Source organism: Melospiza georgiana, chromosome 13 (genome assembly GCF_028018845.1).
Source record: "Melospiza georgiana isolate bMelGeo1 chromosome 13, bMelGeo1.pri, whole genome shotgun sequence".
In the NCBI taxonomy this organism is placed as follows: Eukaryota; Metazoa; Chordata; class Aves; order Passeriformes; family Passerellidae; genus Melospiza; species Melospiza georgiana.
In genome coordinates this window covers 8,356,971-8,373,500 of record NC_080442.1, presented here as the reverse complement: position 1 = coordinate 8,373,500, position 16,530 = coordinate 8,356,971, and the positions used below count along the sequence as shown (strand labels likewise).

The following is a 16,530-nucleotide window of genomic DNA, read 5'->3' as shown; positions in this document are numbered from 1 at the left end:
TACCTCTCTAAACTTCAGTTTCATGCTCATCTTTGTGTGAACTGTCCCACATTTCCACTCTGGATTGCTTGTTCCTCCTCTGGTCTTTGCACTGAGGCCAGTGCTTGCCTTGGCACAGCTTGGGCACACAAGCAGTAACGCAAACATAAGTGAGCAGACACAGAATACTGAGGCTGGAGTGAGGAGATATCCCCCTGACTGTAAAATCACACCTCGAGCCATACAGGCCATTGGATCCCGTGACTTCTGAATAGAAAAAATCCAAACCAAATCAAAACACCACATTCCTCAAGCAGCTTAGGTATTCATGAAGTTTCCACCCCATATTTAATATTTAAACAATTACTCGAAAATATTAGCATACTATTCCTTTTGACAGGATTCCTTCACAGAGTAACACAATAGAAAAATATATTCATAATTGCCTTGGGACTTTGTTGTAAACTCCATCTCCAAAAGTGCGAATGCAGTGGTACATCAGACCACACTCATAGAAAATGCTTCCTCAGTTTGGCTTACAAGAAACTATTAAGTTCATCTGTATTTGTGTATTCAGCTCTGAAATTGCCACTTTGTTGCAAAAAGATTTTTCTGAGCGAGTTCACTGTGAGCACATATTATAAAGTTGGTTGTTTGAAAGACATCCAGAAGACAAGGGGAATATATTTGCTTTACTGGGAAATAAATGCACCTAATAAAAAAGTTCCTGCCTTACCTTACTGATCCTGTAATGATAATTAGCAGGAGGCACGCACAAGCATGTGCCAAACACCGATCATCACTGCACAAACCCTTCCAGAGGGCTGGCTCTATCGGCAGGCTGCTGATGTGCACTGCTTTGCAGAATTAACGACAAGCAATCAAATATCATGTTGCACAAATGTAATTGCTACTACAGCAGTACTGGGTGTTATGGGCAATGCCAATTCCTTGAGCTATGAGACCTCCTTGAACACATCCACTTTTGAAATATCTAGATGAAAGAGTTTTGAAAAGATTTGTTACCCTGGTCCAAGTGAGCAGATGCTGATGCAAAGCAGTGATGTTTGTTGTGAATGGACTTTTTAATATCCATGGAAGAGACTGCTGCAACAACTCAATGTGGTGGTTCATATGGAAGAGGAGCAAAGGAAGGAGATGGGTCCATCCTTTGTTTGCATTTTGTTCTACTGTCTGCAAGGCTCCTGTAGGGCTACTAAGTTCTGTAGGTATAGTTATAATTTTATCTTTACCTCCTTGATGTTTGCCACTCTTATTCAGCCACAAAAGCTAAGAGAAGGATATATGTTAGCTAAAGAAATGTTCTGCTCTCAGTTGTGTTGTGCAAGTATAAATACATCAATGATGTTATTCCATACATCCAGCACAAGAAATGCAAGAATGAAGACATAGCACTCAATATTCAGTCATCATAATTCAAATACAACCACATATGAACAAAAGATACATTTTAGAGAGGAAAATGCCTTCTATCAACAAGGAAAGTTGTTCCTCAAAAATACCAAATGTGTTAAAATCACTGACTTTTCTGCCCAAAGATGCTATTTTTCTGCATGAAAAAATTCACAAAAAACTAACATTAATTATCTTTATCTTCTCTGGATTGCAGCGAATTTGATTTACATATTCTTTAGTTAAATAAAAACTGGGATACTTCTTCCCACAATGCCGTTTCACCACCCAGCCTGTCAGAACACCATACACTGCGCTGAGGGACATGGACTTACAGGATATAAAAACCAGACGGAAGAAGCTTTCATGTCTGCTTCATTCAAACCATATTGTGGTAACAGAGACCAGGTTTTATCCTGCAGCCATGACAACTCTCCACAAGGAAAAAACAGATTCATTGCCAGAGAATCTTTCCAGACTGAAGAAATCTCCACTCTTCTAGTCAAGGGATCTTATGGCTAACATGAAAATTAGAAGGGATAAATCAGACCATGAGGTACAGATCCATAAGGCACATCCTCAAGATCCTTTGCCTTCAGTAGCACTCCAGCTATAGGCAACAAAGAAAGTGAGCTTACTGCTCTGAGCAGCCATTATTTGTCAAACCAGCTTAAGTCCCACAGATTATCAGGTGATAAATGGGCCTAATAAACTGTATTTATTCTACAAATATAAGTGGACTTTTTTAGGAGGAAAAAAAAAAAGTAAAAAAGGTATAGCTGCTTTTCCCAATGAGCACAAATTGATATTCAATTAAGTATATAATTTCAGTAGAGGACCCCAATGGGCTTCTCCAGTTCCGTACTGGTACTACATTTCTACAGATTATGGTAATGGGAAATGGTATTTAGAGAAAAGGAAAATTTACATCCTAAACATGACCAGATTTGTTATCAATTTCCCATTCTCTCAGAATGGGAAATTGATAGCAAATGCACAGAATAATAACAATTGAAATTGATAACAAGTGCACAGAATACTCTGTTTTTTAGTTAGTTCTAAATATTCCATGTTTAATTCAAACTGTGAATTTCTATTTTCAGAAAAAATAATTTTTTTAATTATTTTAAATGTATTTGGTTTTGCTCAGTGTTAAAATGCTATTGATAAGAAAAGTTATAAGGAAAGAGAGAGAAAAATTTAAATTTTGTGTATGTAAAACAATACTAAAATTGATATACTTAATGGCAATCAAATTCTAAAGATCACTACATAAAGAAGTGAATGATATCCAAAAATGAAGAGTTGACATTTTCTATATCAAAACAACTCAAATTTAGTTGAATATATGTAAATCTACTAGCAATGGAAGTGTGAATTGAAGCCAATAAATCAGCCAAAAGAAGCTGATCTTATGGAAGGTATTTCTTCTGAAAATTAATTGTTAAAGGTACAAAAACTCATTTCATGTGCACCACACCATATAGGTCCTATTTCTTGGCTGTCCTTCTACATCTTCCAATTCTTTCGTCTCAGTGGTTTTTTTTAGCACACCTTACAGGAGCAGACCTTAGATATCCAGGGATGTTGCTTCATGTCATCTGGAAAAGAAATAATGATTTCATAATGATTTACAATTTGAAGCTTAATGATTTTACAATATACAGGTAACAGCTGAGATTTTGTTTCTTTGTTACTAAAGTATATGTTATTTTACAGTCTTTTTATAGAGTAACAAGCTCTATAATTTTTGTAATGGAATAAAAACTTTAAGCAATCTAATACTAGCATTAAAAGATGCAGAAATCTACCTCCAGCAGACTGTTCACATTATATCTGATACACGACAGAAAGCAATATGGAACCAGAACCAGCTCAAGAGAATGTATGGCATTCCTCAAAACTCTTCCTCTGCACAGACTTCTGCTTCTTCCTTTTGTTTTAAAGGAAAGTGCTCCAGTGGATCAGCAGAAAGACAACTTCTATTTTAAATCAATAGAATTTTATGTTTTCTCTGCAAAAATAATTGTCAAATTATACATTTTTTTCTCTTAGCAGAAATAATCCTACAATAGCTGTGAACAGAGGTAATGTTATATTGTAATTTAAACCTGTCAATTAGAATTCCACAGAACATTTTTCAATCACCAATTTTTATCTTCATAATTTCTTTGAATTGTTTAAATTCTTTGAATTTGTTGTGACCTGAATTTTAAATATTACTTGCATTAGAAGCACTGCTCAAACAGGTACCACCACACCTCTCATGACTATATGAACACTGAGAAAGCAGCACACGTTACTTTATTCTTATCTAATGAATACCTTGTAAATTTATCATATTATCTATGATCTTTCTGTCTATCTGTATCATAGACACAGAGACATAGGCATTTTCCTGATGACTGTTATGCAGTCTTCTGAGTCTACAGTTAAATTTGCTATTAAAAAAACAAAACCGAAAGCAAACAAAAAAATCACAAATCAAACCAAAACATATGAGTCTTTTAGTACATAATTTTAGTAACCCAGAACACTGATAGGACATGGCACTACATCTACTGCAGGGAAATGATGATGAATTCATCCATGCCTACACTGGAAATTCCAGAGCTTCTTTCTGGAATAACTCCTGGACACTGACATTTTATACACAGTCCCTGGGCCAGCAGTGCCTGTGACCAGTGGGCTGCCCCTACATTGCATCTTCCTCCTGCTCCAGCATCCTCAATAGAAACAGCCTCCAGCACCCCATTCCCAGGTCAGTCCTCATTTACTGCCTCCTACTTTTCATGAGCATGCAAACACAGAAAATCATGACTTTCTAGGGTGCTTTGTACCTGGAAATTTACTGAATATTTACTTTTACATTCTGTGTTCTGATCAACAGCCATAGAAGTGACACTGCTTATTTTAAAAACACTCTTCAGTGGATGGAACTTGGGAGCTGGTATGTAAATATTTGATGAAGTAATTTTAACTTGGCTGATAAGACAGTCACACTTTTAGTGCTATATTTTCAAGCACAGTGTGCTAATAATACATTTTTATTTCTATTTGCAGCAGTTCTGCCTTTCACACACTATTTCAGGGACAGTCAGAGACCTTTCCCATTTCTGTGCCAAGGTCTCTAAAAAGGACAAGCAATTAAGCAAGACTGTGAAAACTGCTTGGATTTTCCCTATTATTTGTTATGCACCCAGAATTACGTTCTATCCTGAAAAGTGAAAAATTGAAGAGAGAGAATTTACTATGTGGAGTGGTTTTGGAATGAAGGGATGGGAGAGATCATGAGCTGCAGAAGGTATCAGGCAGAGACTGTCTGACACTAAAGGCCATAAGCATACATGGGTTTTACCATTTACATGGTTTCCATCCAAAAGATGGAAAACACTATACTTTCCATCTACAGCTTCCAATTCAATCTTCCATTAGTGAGGCTCATTTTCCCTCTATTACCAAGTGAAGTAATAGTCTATTTCCCACTCTACTGCAATGTGTCTTTTGGGGAAAATAAGAGGGAAGAGGCATCTGTGTCTACATGGTTTCTTGTGACTTCAGCTCAAATCTATTCCTTTTTCCCACAGGAGCTGCACTTGCAGAACTGTCCTTAGTGGGACTGCCCCACATATGGAAGCTAAGACACCTCAAACTGTGTTTAGTCCTGCTACATTCCTCTTAAATTTTGACTAACAAAATTCAGAGCATTTTCAATCCCCTCTGGAACCATTTCAAGCAACTTCCTTTGGAAAAGATGATCTGCATCTGGGGTGTAAATTTTCTACCACTGTTTATACAAGAAAATTCAGATGAATAGCTCAGACCTAGAAGTCGAACTAACGCATCCATGGACACTCACTTTCAGCTTCTTTTTCAGTTTCCTTAAATGTGGAAAATTTGTCTCATAAAATGGAAAACTGCTGGGAATATTTATTTAACGAAAGAAGCACTTTAAGGGGTAGTGAATTGTTTAGGGGAGATTGATATGACTAAAAGTCAAGTTCTACAGAAAACTGTTGCAATTCTTATCTGATTATTACTTTCAAGGCCAGAGCAGAGACAAATTTGAAAAGCCAAGGCTTTGCATGTCAAACAGGAGTAGTCCTCAGCATGTGGGGAAAAATGGCAGTGATAAACCTACTATTAGGCATCTGGGAGAGAAGCCCAGCATCTCCTCTGTGTGGGGCCTAAAATAGACAGGAGCCACTATCACAGATAATGGCAGCCTGTAGCCACATGAAGGGAGAAACTAAAATCCATTTCACTTAGACAAGAAACTGCAGTCTGATATTTACCTGTGTCCATCACTTGTGAAAAGTGTTTACTGTGAATTATCCAAGAGAAAAGTGCAGGTTGAGGGGTTTCATTACCTATCTGAGAGTAGTTCAGATCACACATAAAACACAAGAAATCACAGGTAAATCTTGGATTGGTGTCTTGGGTAGTCAAATGGATTCCTGCTATTCATCTGAGTATCTGCCTCCTACAATTGCTGGAGACCAATGTGCAGTGAAAACATTGTGCAGACAGAAAATGTGAAAGTAAAACAAACAGAACAAGGTTAATATTATTTTTGAAAACAAAGATCACTTTAAAAATAAAGCTCATTCTAATGTCAAGGAAAGAGACTGCACCTTTCACCACCAAAAACCACAATGTACAGAGAGATGTGTTAATGGCTGCTCTACAGCCTTCCTGAATCTGGTAGAAGTAGTAATAAAGAACTCTTTCTAGCAATAGTTGGAATTCCTTCCAGGTATACTGTCATATTTTCACCTTTTCCTCATCAGAAGAGATAATAAATATATTTCTTAACATCACTTTTGCATCTATGACAACATCTTGTAAGTGAAGCACAAGAGACTCTTTATAGATTTATTAATAAAAATTTATAAGTTTGTAAGTTTGCCCAGACTTTGAATATGTGTGAGAGATTCTTAAGTCACAGGTTTCACCAAACAAAATGCTGACTTCCCAAGCACTCTCAAGTTCCATGATTCAAAGTCAAAGCACCTGAGAAAATCACAGCCAACTGAATGTCATATTATTGTTTCAATGTTTGCTACTAAAAGTAAATGGTAAGCTTTAAGTAAATGTATTGTGTTACCAAATCTTTCCTTTCAAACAAGCACTTCTGTCAGAAGTGTCTTAATTTCTTATCACAGAATTTCATCCGCACAAGGAGCAATAAATAATTCATGTTCCTAGCTCTTTGTTGTGTGTCCCTGAACTGCACAGAGCTGGAAGGCTGACAGCTGCGTCAGGACAAGCACCAAAGATCTGACATGACAAGTGACTAACAAGTTTCTTTCAGTCTGTAGTGAAAGAAGACAATGGCATAAAGTGCAAAAACGAAATCCTGAAACAAAATGAAACTGTTTCTTTCTCTTTACCTAAGTGTTTGCTATGAGCTTATTTCCGACCCATAACCTCTGGTCATTTTATAGTACTGCCCAACCCCCTTTACTCCTCACATTCGCCTGGCCATTTACGCCTGTCCACGGATCAATATGAGCAATTCTTGGAGAAATACGATGTCTCCATGACAACCAAGCCACAAATTCTCAGTGGAAAGCAGTGAGACCAGTAGTGAAATCTCCTGAGGTTTTCAGACCTATAAGACAAGATGTCTTAAAATGCAGGAATGGACAGAAACAAAAGCCAGAGTAATTCATTGTTTATTACTAGTTTAATGATGTCAGATGGACCGATTGGAACTCAGTTTTTAAGTTTGGATGCTTTATCAACATGTATTTTTGCCAGTCAATATTCACCTCCTGAAAGGCTTTTATTCTTTCCATTACTTCATATAGATATGCAGAGTGAGGAATTGGATATGTAAGTTCCCATCCAAAAAGGTGTACTTTGCCAGAGAGAATTAATTTAAGGTTAAAATTAGTATTATCTTTAAGGTACATTAATTCTCCCCTGAACACTGTAGTGCCACCTTGCTTTTAATCCTTTCTCATTTCAAAACTGATCAAATCTTGGACAATCCATATTTCAGCCCATAACTGGTGTTGAAATGACTACAGATGGTTTCTCAAGGAGATACTAAACACCACAGATTGTCAAACCTGGCTCCTTTCTGAGTAGATTACCAATTTCTTTCTAAATCTCATGCTGGGTTCTGCTGGACAACATTGAGTCTAAGTCTATGTGGTTTTAAAATGAATAGAGATTTACAATTCATTGGTTTCAATTATTGTAACATATACTGGTGTTCATTTCTCTGGAAAAGATGAAAAGGGAATGTAGTTCAAATCAGGTATATGACAGTAGTTGAACTCCCAAGGAATCTTGGAAGAGTGGAGTGTGCTGAAATATAATCCCCCAGACATGGGTCCTATCCGGGTTCTGAGATGACTTAGGGGACCTGACATGGATTTCAGACTGCACCCTTTGACTGAAAATTAAATCTCAGCAGTGTTCCTTGGGGAAGGATCAGGGGACTGTTGGCAGCTGCCCCCTGTCAGCACAGGCTGCAAGATTTGGAAATCTCTTAACTAAGCTGACAGGCCGCAGAGACGATGAATCAAAAATATGATACACGGATCAGCACACAAAGATGCAGGAGGGTACAGAGAAACCAGATAAAACAGGAAGGAAAATACCAAGTGAAGAAAGACGTTTAACTCTTTCACTAATGAGGACTGTGCGCAGGTTATGTTTGTGCTGTATACGGATCAAGCTCACAGTTTGCTTAAAAGATCTTGGTATTTAGTCGCACAGAATGTTTTTAATCAGCTGTGACTCGATACAATTTATATTTAATTGTTTCCTTTTGGGATTCATTTAATAAATTTCGTAGATGTTCCATAACGAGAAAGATAATGAAACTACATGAAGATAAATCTTTCGGTTACCAAAAAGGATGCACTTTATGGATGTTCCTGTATTTAGCTGAATCAATGTTAAGAGTCATTAAAATGAAATAATGATTGTGAGCTGATTTAAAGGAAAGAATCAAGCTATTTAATGCCACCAATTTGCTTTCCTCCAGAGATACGGTGTTTAAGTGTCCACTGCTGCATTCAGCTGCAGTATATACAGTACTTCTAATTTTTCATAATCTCACGCTACCTTCAAAGGGTCAGACATCATACATATATTAAGTAAGCACTGTAGTCCAAAAGTAATTATAATGAACTAGTAGTGTCAGCTTTCTTTTTGGTCATAAAGCCTTTATCCTTTTTCAGACCTGAACTCCTGATGAAAGAGGAAAGGATAACAGCTCCACACTGTGACCCCTGGAGGTGACCATTAATTTGACATTGCAGCTGCTAAAAAGGAAACAGCATTACAATCTGCTTTTTTTACAGACCCAAAAGCTGTGTCAGATTTATCACTTGATACTTGGTGGTTGTCTTTAAATGCCTCTCACCTGGACTCTCAGACTCTTCCAAGACACATCTGTCAGATGTATCCTCCACATCTTGGAAGTTTGCCGACTTGGAGCTCTTGTCATGCTTCAGCACACTGACTGCTGCAATAAGAATAAAACAGAGGGAGAAATGTAATGTATGTAGAAACCAACACTTCCTGCTTTTCTGCAGAGCCTTCAATGCTGAAGACATAATTTGTAAACACAAATAATAGATTGAAAAAAAAAAATCCCAGAAACACAAACTACTTATACACAACCACAGGACAGTTGAAAAATCTAGAGACAAGAATGTGTGCAGTTTGAGGCATCAGCTTAAATGAGGTCTCTTTGAAGTAGTAAACCAGTTTTCTCTTACAGAATCCTAAAATAATAAAATAATTAAGAAAGCATAAAAGATGCTTATCTGTTTCACCAAAGAAGCCAGTAAACAATGTAAAAGATCAATCAGATGGTTTTGTAATTACTGGAGTCATTCAGCAGGGAGAGAAACGGTGTATGTTTTAAAATGAAAATATGTTGTATACAACAAGCTGGAATGTGTAAGAAAATTACTCATAATTCCAAAATGCAGTAAAACCCAGACTGAGTTGCAGTTTAAGGATTACCAAATTTGGTTATATGTTTTACTTAACTGCTAAAAACATTTCCATTTCTGAGCATTCAAATATTTTCAGGGCAACAATTACCAGTCTATATATGACTTTTTAATTCACTTGGCTTTTGAACAAAATCTCATGTAACTTTTCTTGAGGAGAAGAGGGGTCCTTCCTTTGTCGAAGTCCATTTCCCTCCCTTCTGCTTAATATCACTACATGGAGCCACAAATACAGCTTGAAGATGAAGTACAATTATAAGTAGTATATTATAGAATACTAGCACAGTAAAGACTAGATCTCCATTTTGCTGTTCTGCTAAAACTCTTACCTGATCCTATTTCCTAAGATAACAGCAGTGGCTAGAAAACACTTCTTTTTGTGTAATATCTAGAAAACGAAGCAAAATTCCAGACTTCTGGGGGATGGAGATACCAATGGCTATGCACAATCCCCATGTTCTTCTGTCTTCTTTTCAAAAGAGAAATTTCTTCCCTTATAAATTTTGATAGATTTTTTTTTAGAGCCATTGAGTATTTGCTGAAGGATTATGTAATTTGAACACCTATTTAAATTTTCCAGGATTATGAGTGAATCAACAAGGCCTCAGGGCAGTATGCAGACATGAAGAGCTCAAAAGACACATATTCCACTTCAGTGCTCTGTGCTTTCCATGGGTTTGCAGCTATTGATCCCAGGTCACCAAAAGGTTCCATCATTCTTGACTCTTGCAACTACACAGAGTCTGTTTGAAGCAATCAGGGCTTCAATACTATTGTGGAATTAGAACATTGAAAATGTAATATTAAAACATAATATATAAAAAAATCTATGATAGTGATACCATGCATTTCACCTGAAAAAAACAAAAACCCAGTAAATTTTGCTTAAAAGGTTTGCCTTGGATAGCAACAAATCAGTATGTAAAACCCTGCCCAGGTAAAGCATGAAGTGTTGATAATCTGCATGGGGTGAGTTGACACTGAAGAGCAATTACAGTAACAAATAACAAATGTTCCTTTTCACACATAAAAAACATCACATGTAAAGGAAGAAATGTATTTAAAGATAACTGTGCTTTTCTCTCTTTAAAACATTTAAATAATTTTCAAATACACTAAGTGAATATTCCCCCTTCAAAAGAAAAATTGGAATATACAAGTATTCATATTATATTTAAAAACAAAATAATTTTATGCCAAATTTTAGAACACTTTTTTCTAAAACAGTTCTTCATACAGTGGAGTCAGCTGCACTGTGCTAAGTGACAGATTGAGTCATTACAGCTGCATGAATTTAAAAGTCAGAACTACTCTGAAGTAGAGCAATAGGAAAATTTCCAACAGAGTACCCTGTGAAGAGAGAGAGAAAATAAAAAGTACAGCTATACCTTTGGAGGGAAAGCAAAAAAATCACAAGATCTGTCTGTTTTGGTCTAATAGTAGTCACCTAAAATTCAGAATCAGCCTTTCAAAATGAGCTGTGTATTTTTACCCAGTCAAGAACTCTCATAGTGAACCAAAGAGGGAAGACACTTCCAGAGCACCAGAATCAGTCCCAGGCAGGAGCTGGCAGAGACTTCCCTAACTGGAACTCTGTGCTGCAACTGCCTGCATGGGACTAAAACAAACCTGCTCAAGCGCTCTGCTCCTTCCCAGGCCACGTCAGCACAAGTCAGCTAATTTCAACTGAACAGCTGGATTTTACAACACTGTACTGAACAGTGTTCTTAGTGAAGATACCAGATTCAGCTGAGCGATAACTCAGAGCATAACAAATAAAACCCAACTAGAAGCAGGTCCATACAGAGATGAGGTAGCTCACAAGGAAGGTGTGAAATGAACAAGACAGAAACCAAGACAGGACAGCAAGATGATTGGACAAAGCAGGAGGATTTCCAGTTGGTCTATCTGATTAGATACTGCAGAGATTTGGGGAAATCTGGGAGAGGATGAAGTCATTAAAAGCCAAGAAATACAAAAATAAGAAAAGGAATGACAGGCAGTGCTGACAGAGCTGAAATATACCAAAAAGCATGAAACGCAGTAATAGCTGGTCATTAGGAACAGTTTAAGGGGATGGAAAGCAGGGGTGGACAGGGGTTTCGTGGGGGACAGAGAGACAGAACTCTGGACAACTTTTGCAAAAAGAGCTGCCAAAGAAGGCAGTTCAGCAAGTGTGAGTGAAAGGAGGGAAGTGCTTGTTTCAGAAAACCAGGAAACAGGCTGGGATGGGGTCACTGGTGCGACTAAGGGAAGTCTCCCTCAGCCCTGTCACCTGCTCAGAAGGACACACACCTCCTTAGGCAAAACCAGGCAAATAAACTTCACACGACCCTGGTTTATGAAGTTACATAATAAGTGCACACAGTGAGCAAGAAAGGGACCAAGGCAGAGACCTTCAGATCTTTCTTTTCTGAAACATCACGTTATATGCCCAACTGGAAAAAAAAGGTTTCTTAAAAATATTGTAGAAGAACAAAGGGAATTGAAAAGTTAAAAATAAGGAAAGTACAGTCTGGCCCAAATAAAGAGTGAAAGTAAAAATGGCATTATATAATAAAGGAAAAATATAAAAAAAAAATCTCAGCACTAACACCTATTTTTCTGCATGTTCTCTTAGGGGAATAGGACTTTTTGTACAAATATCAGTCAGAGAAAAAGTGTTCTGAATTGTTTATACTGAGAATGCTGATGGAATTTAGGTTATTTAAACATAAACAGTGTCATCTTTATTCAGAAGACACTCTGTCCTACTTTGGGTTTAAATGGACCTTAAAATTACTTTTGCTTCCCTCTGAAAGGTAATATCTGTAGTCAAAGTGACATATATAGAGTATAAATGAGCCCCAAATCTACGAGTCCTAAGCAAGTTAAAAACTATATCTGATAACTCCAATAATATTTTCTTTCTATTCAGTGCAGTGTCATTTCCATTGTTACATGGACAGTAGAGATTACCTTTGTTAGCATGGAAATGAGGTAAAAGCACAGATTTCATTGAAGCAAATGACCTTGAACTTAGCATATAAAGATGCACAGGATTCTTCATTGCACAGGATCAATCTTAAGAATTGTAGTATTTTTTTCTGACGTTTCTTATTGAGCTCTTAGGATTTGTTTACTGAACTTGATACCCATTTTCTTACATTATTAAAACAGAAGAAGTCTGTCTGTAATATAGATATGGGATTTAGAATAGTAAAGCAGTGTCATAGATAGCAGCATTTAATGAAACATTTATGTACCTAGTTTCAAAATATTTAAAACAATTCTACACAATAAAAGCAAACAATTTCCAAAAAGATACTGGTGAGATGTCATTAAAAAACAACCTCTGAACAAACTGTTGAAGGTATTCTTTGTGAACATAGCCTAATCACAAAATACAGCAACAACTCACCATGGTCATTTATTTCTACACGTTTGGTTGAAACTCTGAAAAGCCTTGTTCCACTCTGCAAATATCCTACACTTAAGTTTAAAAAACATGCTCTGCATACCAATTTTTAGAGGGCAGACACAATGGAGAGAGAAGTTTGCATAACTCAGGCAAATAAAACATTTAGCATTTTTCTGATAAGATGCCTGTGTTATTGATAAAGTGGATTAGTGACTTAAAGACAGTCTGTCTGCAGGGAAAACAATAGATTATTTGTCATTCAAAATGACTGGATAGGGCAACAAAAATTATTTTTCATTCGAAGATGTTAGGCAAGAGAGGATTCAGGTGATAAATATATTTAAGGTTCAATATGAAATACAAAGCAACCTGAATCTAAATAAAACTGCATGGAAAAAAAAAAAAAAAAAGCAGTAAAAGGGAAACAAAATGGTGGCATTTTTTTATTTTTGTAAATGGATAAAACAATTGTGATGCAATGTGACTTCTGAGCTGTTTGGCTTCTAAAGGCACTTACTGTATTATACTTAAGAAGCTTGATGGAGCAATAAATGCTTTGAGTACTATTTTAAAAGCACATTTCATAGATATCATAAAAATATAATGAAAAGTTTAAGAACAGTCATATTTGCTGAGACTAGAAATTATCAGTTTAAGAGTCCAACAACCATAAAAAAATATTTCATCAGAAATTTCTCCTTAAGCCCAATCTGAAACTCAAGGAATTACAAAGAATTTTTGCCCCTCCTGCAATACCTCACAATAGATACCTGTTTCATAAATTTCTTCAGTTTTTCCTTAAATGTGTAATTTTTACATCCTTTACATCCTACACCCTAACTCACTTTGAAATGGCAAACTCCATAGTCTTCTCACACAGAAAGGCACCTCATTTTGTCTGTCTGCTTATTCCCTGTTGGCTTAATGTGCAACTTCTCGTTTGAGAAAAGGCACAGGTATGAGCCCAGCATACTCTCTCCATAACCCCTGTGGCTAAAATTCTTAATTTTCCCTCTTTTCCAGACTGATGGTTCCTAATCCACTTTGCTTTCTCCATGTATTTCCAGCCAAACTAAAAGGGTAAGATTATTTCACAAATATTACAAGAAAAGCAGAACACATTGATGAGCTGCCAAGAGAACTACCAGCAGAAGCTCTGCAGTCCCAGAGACACAGGAGAGGCAGACAGGGAAGTGACACGGTGCAGATGGAGCTCCCACCCTACCCCTGTGCATGTGCTGCTCCTGCCCAGCAGGCTCCCAGCAGGCAGGAGTCTGCCCGGGTGGGGCTGTGCCCCTGGTGCCACCAGGGCTGAGCACAGCTCAAGGATCACTCACAGTTCTCCAGGTGACACTCCCCGGTGTGGTGCTTGCTTTTGTTACCACGCCAGGAATGCTGTTGACTCATGCTCAGCTTGTGATCCTGAGAAATCCTTGTTTCCTGAGAAATTGTTATCTTGCTTTTTCTTCCCCATCCTGTCTCTTGGCAGAAGATTAATCCTACCTCAATTTAGATCCCTGTCCTCATCCTTATTGAATTGAACCATATTTTCTTCCTAGGCCATTTCTCAGGCTCTACAAACCAAAAATTCATTTCAGTGACAGAAGACATCAGATGCTGGTCATTTCATAAATTTTAGTGTAATTTGAAAAAATCTGCACAGATGTATGTAGTTGTCATTTAATTGAGAATGGCTGGTTTTTATCTTCTGATGATTAAATATCACATTGGCCCAATTTCCATTACATTTTAATTAAAAAAAAAGAGATGAATATATCAACCTAAAGAAACATATTATTATTCTGAAGTGAATGCTGCAGTACATGGAAGTCGAAATAAGCCATTAGGGAACCAGCCAAACTGGAAGATCCTGGACTTGAATCCATTACAATGAATGCAGAAGTAGGACCTGATGGCAGAGCTCAGTTTGCAGAACAACCAACCTAGGAAGCCTGAACTGGCTCTTGCACTTCAAAGCCACCTGCAAACCGAGCTCGTGCCACTCGCCAAGTGAATTACAACTAAAGAACATTTTTCCTTCTGTATGTGAGAAAGGTTTTAATATATCAAAAAACCCCTCAAAAGTCCATTTTCCTCTCTCCCTATGTCTGTGAGGGCAGCATTCCTCCAAACAGAAAAATTGAAATTTTCAGCAATTCTTTTCCCAATATACCTTGAAGTTTTATTCACCCAGAGGGACTTCTCTACTTCTCTCAACTAAAATATAATGGCATGTAACAAATTATGCTCTCAAAGGACATCCCATTTTTGTTTCATTAGTGCAATGAAACATTCACTCAATTTTAAAGCAGTTGTCTTGATCTTAGTTGTGATTTATAGCAGATTCTGTCCATGTATTCTGTGTAGTATATATTATAAAACACCTAACTAGTTAAATTTGTCTCTGTGGGTTCTGCCGCAAGAAATAAAATACTTTCCCATAAAATTCCACACAGCATCTACTGCACAGCTCTGAAGCACAAGCTTCTACAAAACTTGGGAGGATTTTAAAAAGAAACTGCAAGCCCAAACTGCCTCTTATTAATTCTTCTATTGTTATATACTGTTTCTTCTTCTCAATGTCCTCTCTGGATAGAAGGCCTAAAATTCTCTTTTCCAATTTCCCTAAGTGTGTCATTTAATCAAACATGATGTAAGACTGAATTATTTGATTAACACTGTTTATCCCTATCTCATTTTTTTTTCCAACCAGTAATTGGGAGACAATAGGGAAGAAAAATTTGATTACAAAATTAGTAAAGAAAGCCAAAATCTGCTAGTTACTAGATAATCAGTCTCCTTTTTAATTAAAGTACATAGCATTTCCTCACCTATCCAAATTTCTAAAAATATCACAGAATATGCTGAGATGGAAGGGATCCACAAGGGTCATCAAGTCCAATACCTGGCCCTGCACAGCACCATGCCCAAGAACCCCACCCTGTGCCTGAGAGCATTATTCAAACTATTCTTGAGCTGTTTGGTGCAGCGCCCACTTCCCTGGGGAGTCTGTTCCAGTGCCTGGCCACCAATCACCAAGGATGAAGAACCTTTTTTACAGAAATACAGCAAAATTCCCCCTGGTTTCTGTACTTTAGATCAAAAGTGCTGCAGAACACACAGTGCAGATGTGAATCCCAGCACTGTGTCAGTAGCACCTACAAAACCAACAAAGAAATACTTCCTATTTTTAAAATGGCATACTTGACAGCATAGATATTATTTTCATGACTACAGATTGATTTGGTATTCAAATATAAAATCATAAATCAGGAAGCTTGCTGAGGATTCTGGTTTAGTTCCTTTGTACAGAGAAATTCTTGCTATAGATTGCATCAATTTGCTTTTAAAACCAAAACTAAATGAATGTGTGCAGCACGGTTATGACACTGACACAGCCCTGTGCATAATATGAGTGTTACAGCTTTTATAGTTTTCCCATCTCTCGATCAAAGCTGTCCAAATAGCTTAATCCATGGGAAAAAAAATACACAGAGCCTCTTTATTAACCTCTTCTGGCCAGATTATTGTTATTCTTTTGCATTATGGTCTTGGAGATGTATTACTGATAGGGAGGTAAAGCCAACTGCAGCACAGCATGACTCTGCTGAATGGCTGCTGTAGGAAAGTGGAAGTACTTATTTCCAAGACATTTCTGTGATGCTCCCTACTGTTAAAATGTTATCTGACTTTAAAAGATTTTCAGTTCAATTGTAAGCAATAAGTAAACTCAAGCAGTACAGAACCGTATACCAA

At 37.1% G+C, this 16,530-nt stretch overlaps 1 protein-coding gene across 1 annotated transcript in view; it reads right to left on the bottom strand.

The window, feature by feature from the left end:
* Positions 1-2,937: 2,937 nt before the first annotated feature.
* Positions 2,938-16,530, bottom strand: part of WDR72 (WD repeat domain 72) — an 87,995-nt gene continuing 74,402 nt past the window's right edge. Inside the window, exons 18-19 of the mRNA XM_058033559.1 lie at positions 8,777-8,875; positions 2,938-2,993 (exon numbers count right to left, since the gene is read on the bottom strand). Coding sequence (XP_057889542.1) covers positions 2,938-2,993; positions 8,777-8,875 — 155 coding nt within the window. The remainder of the gene's footprint in view (positions 2,994-8,776; positions 8,876-16,530) is intronic.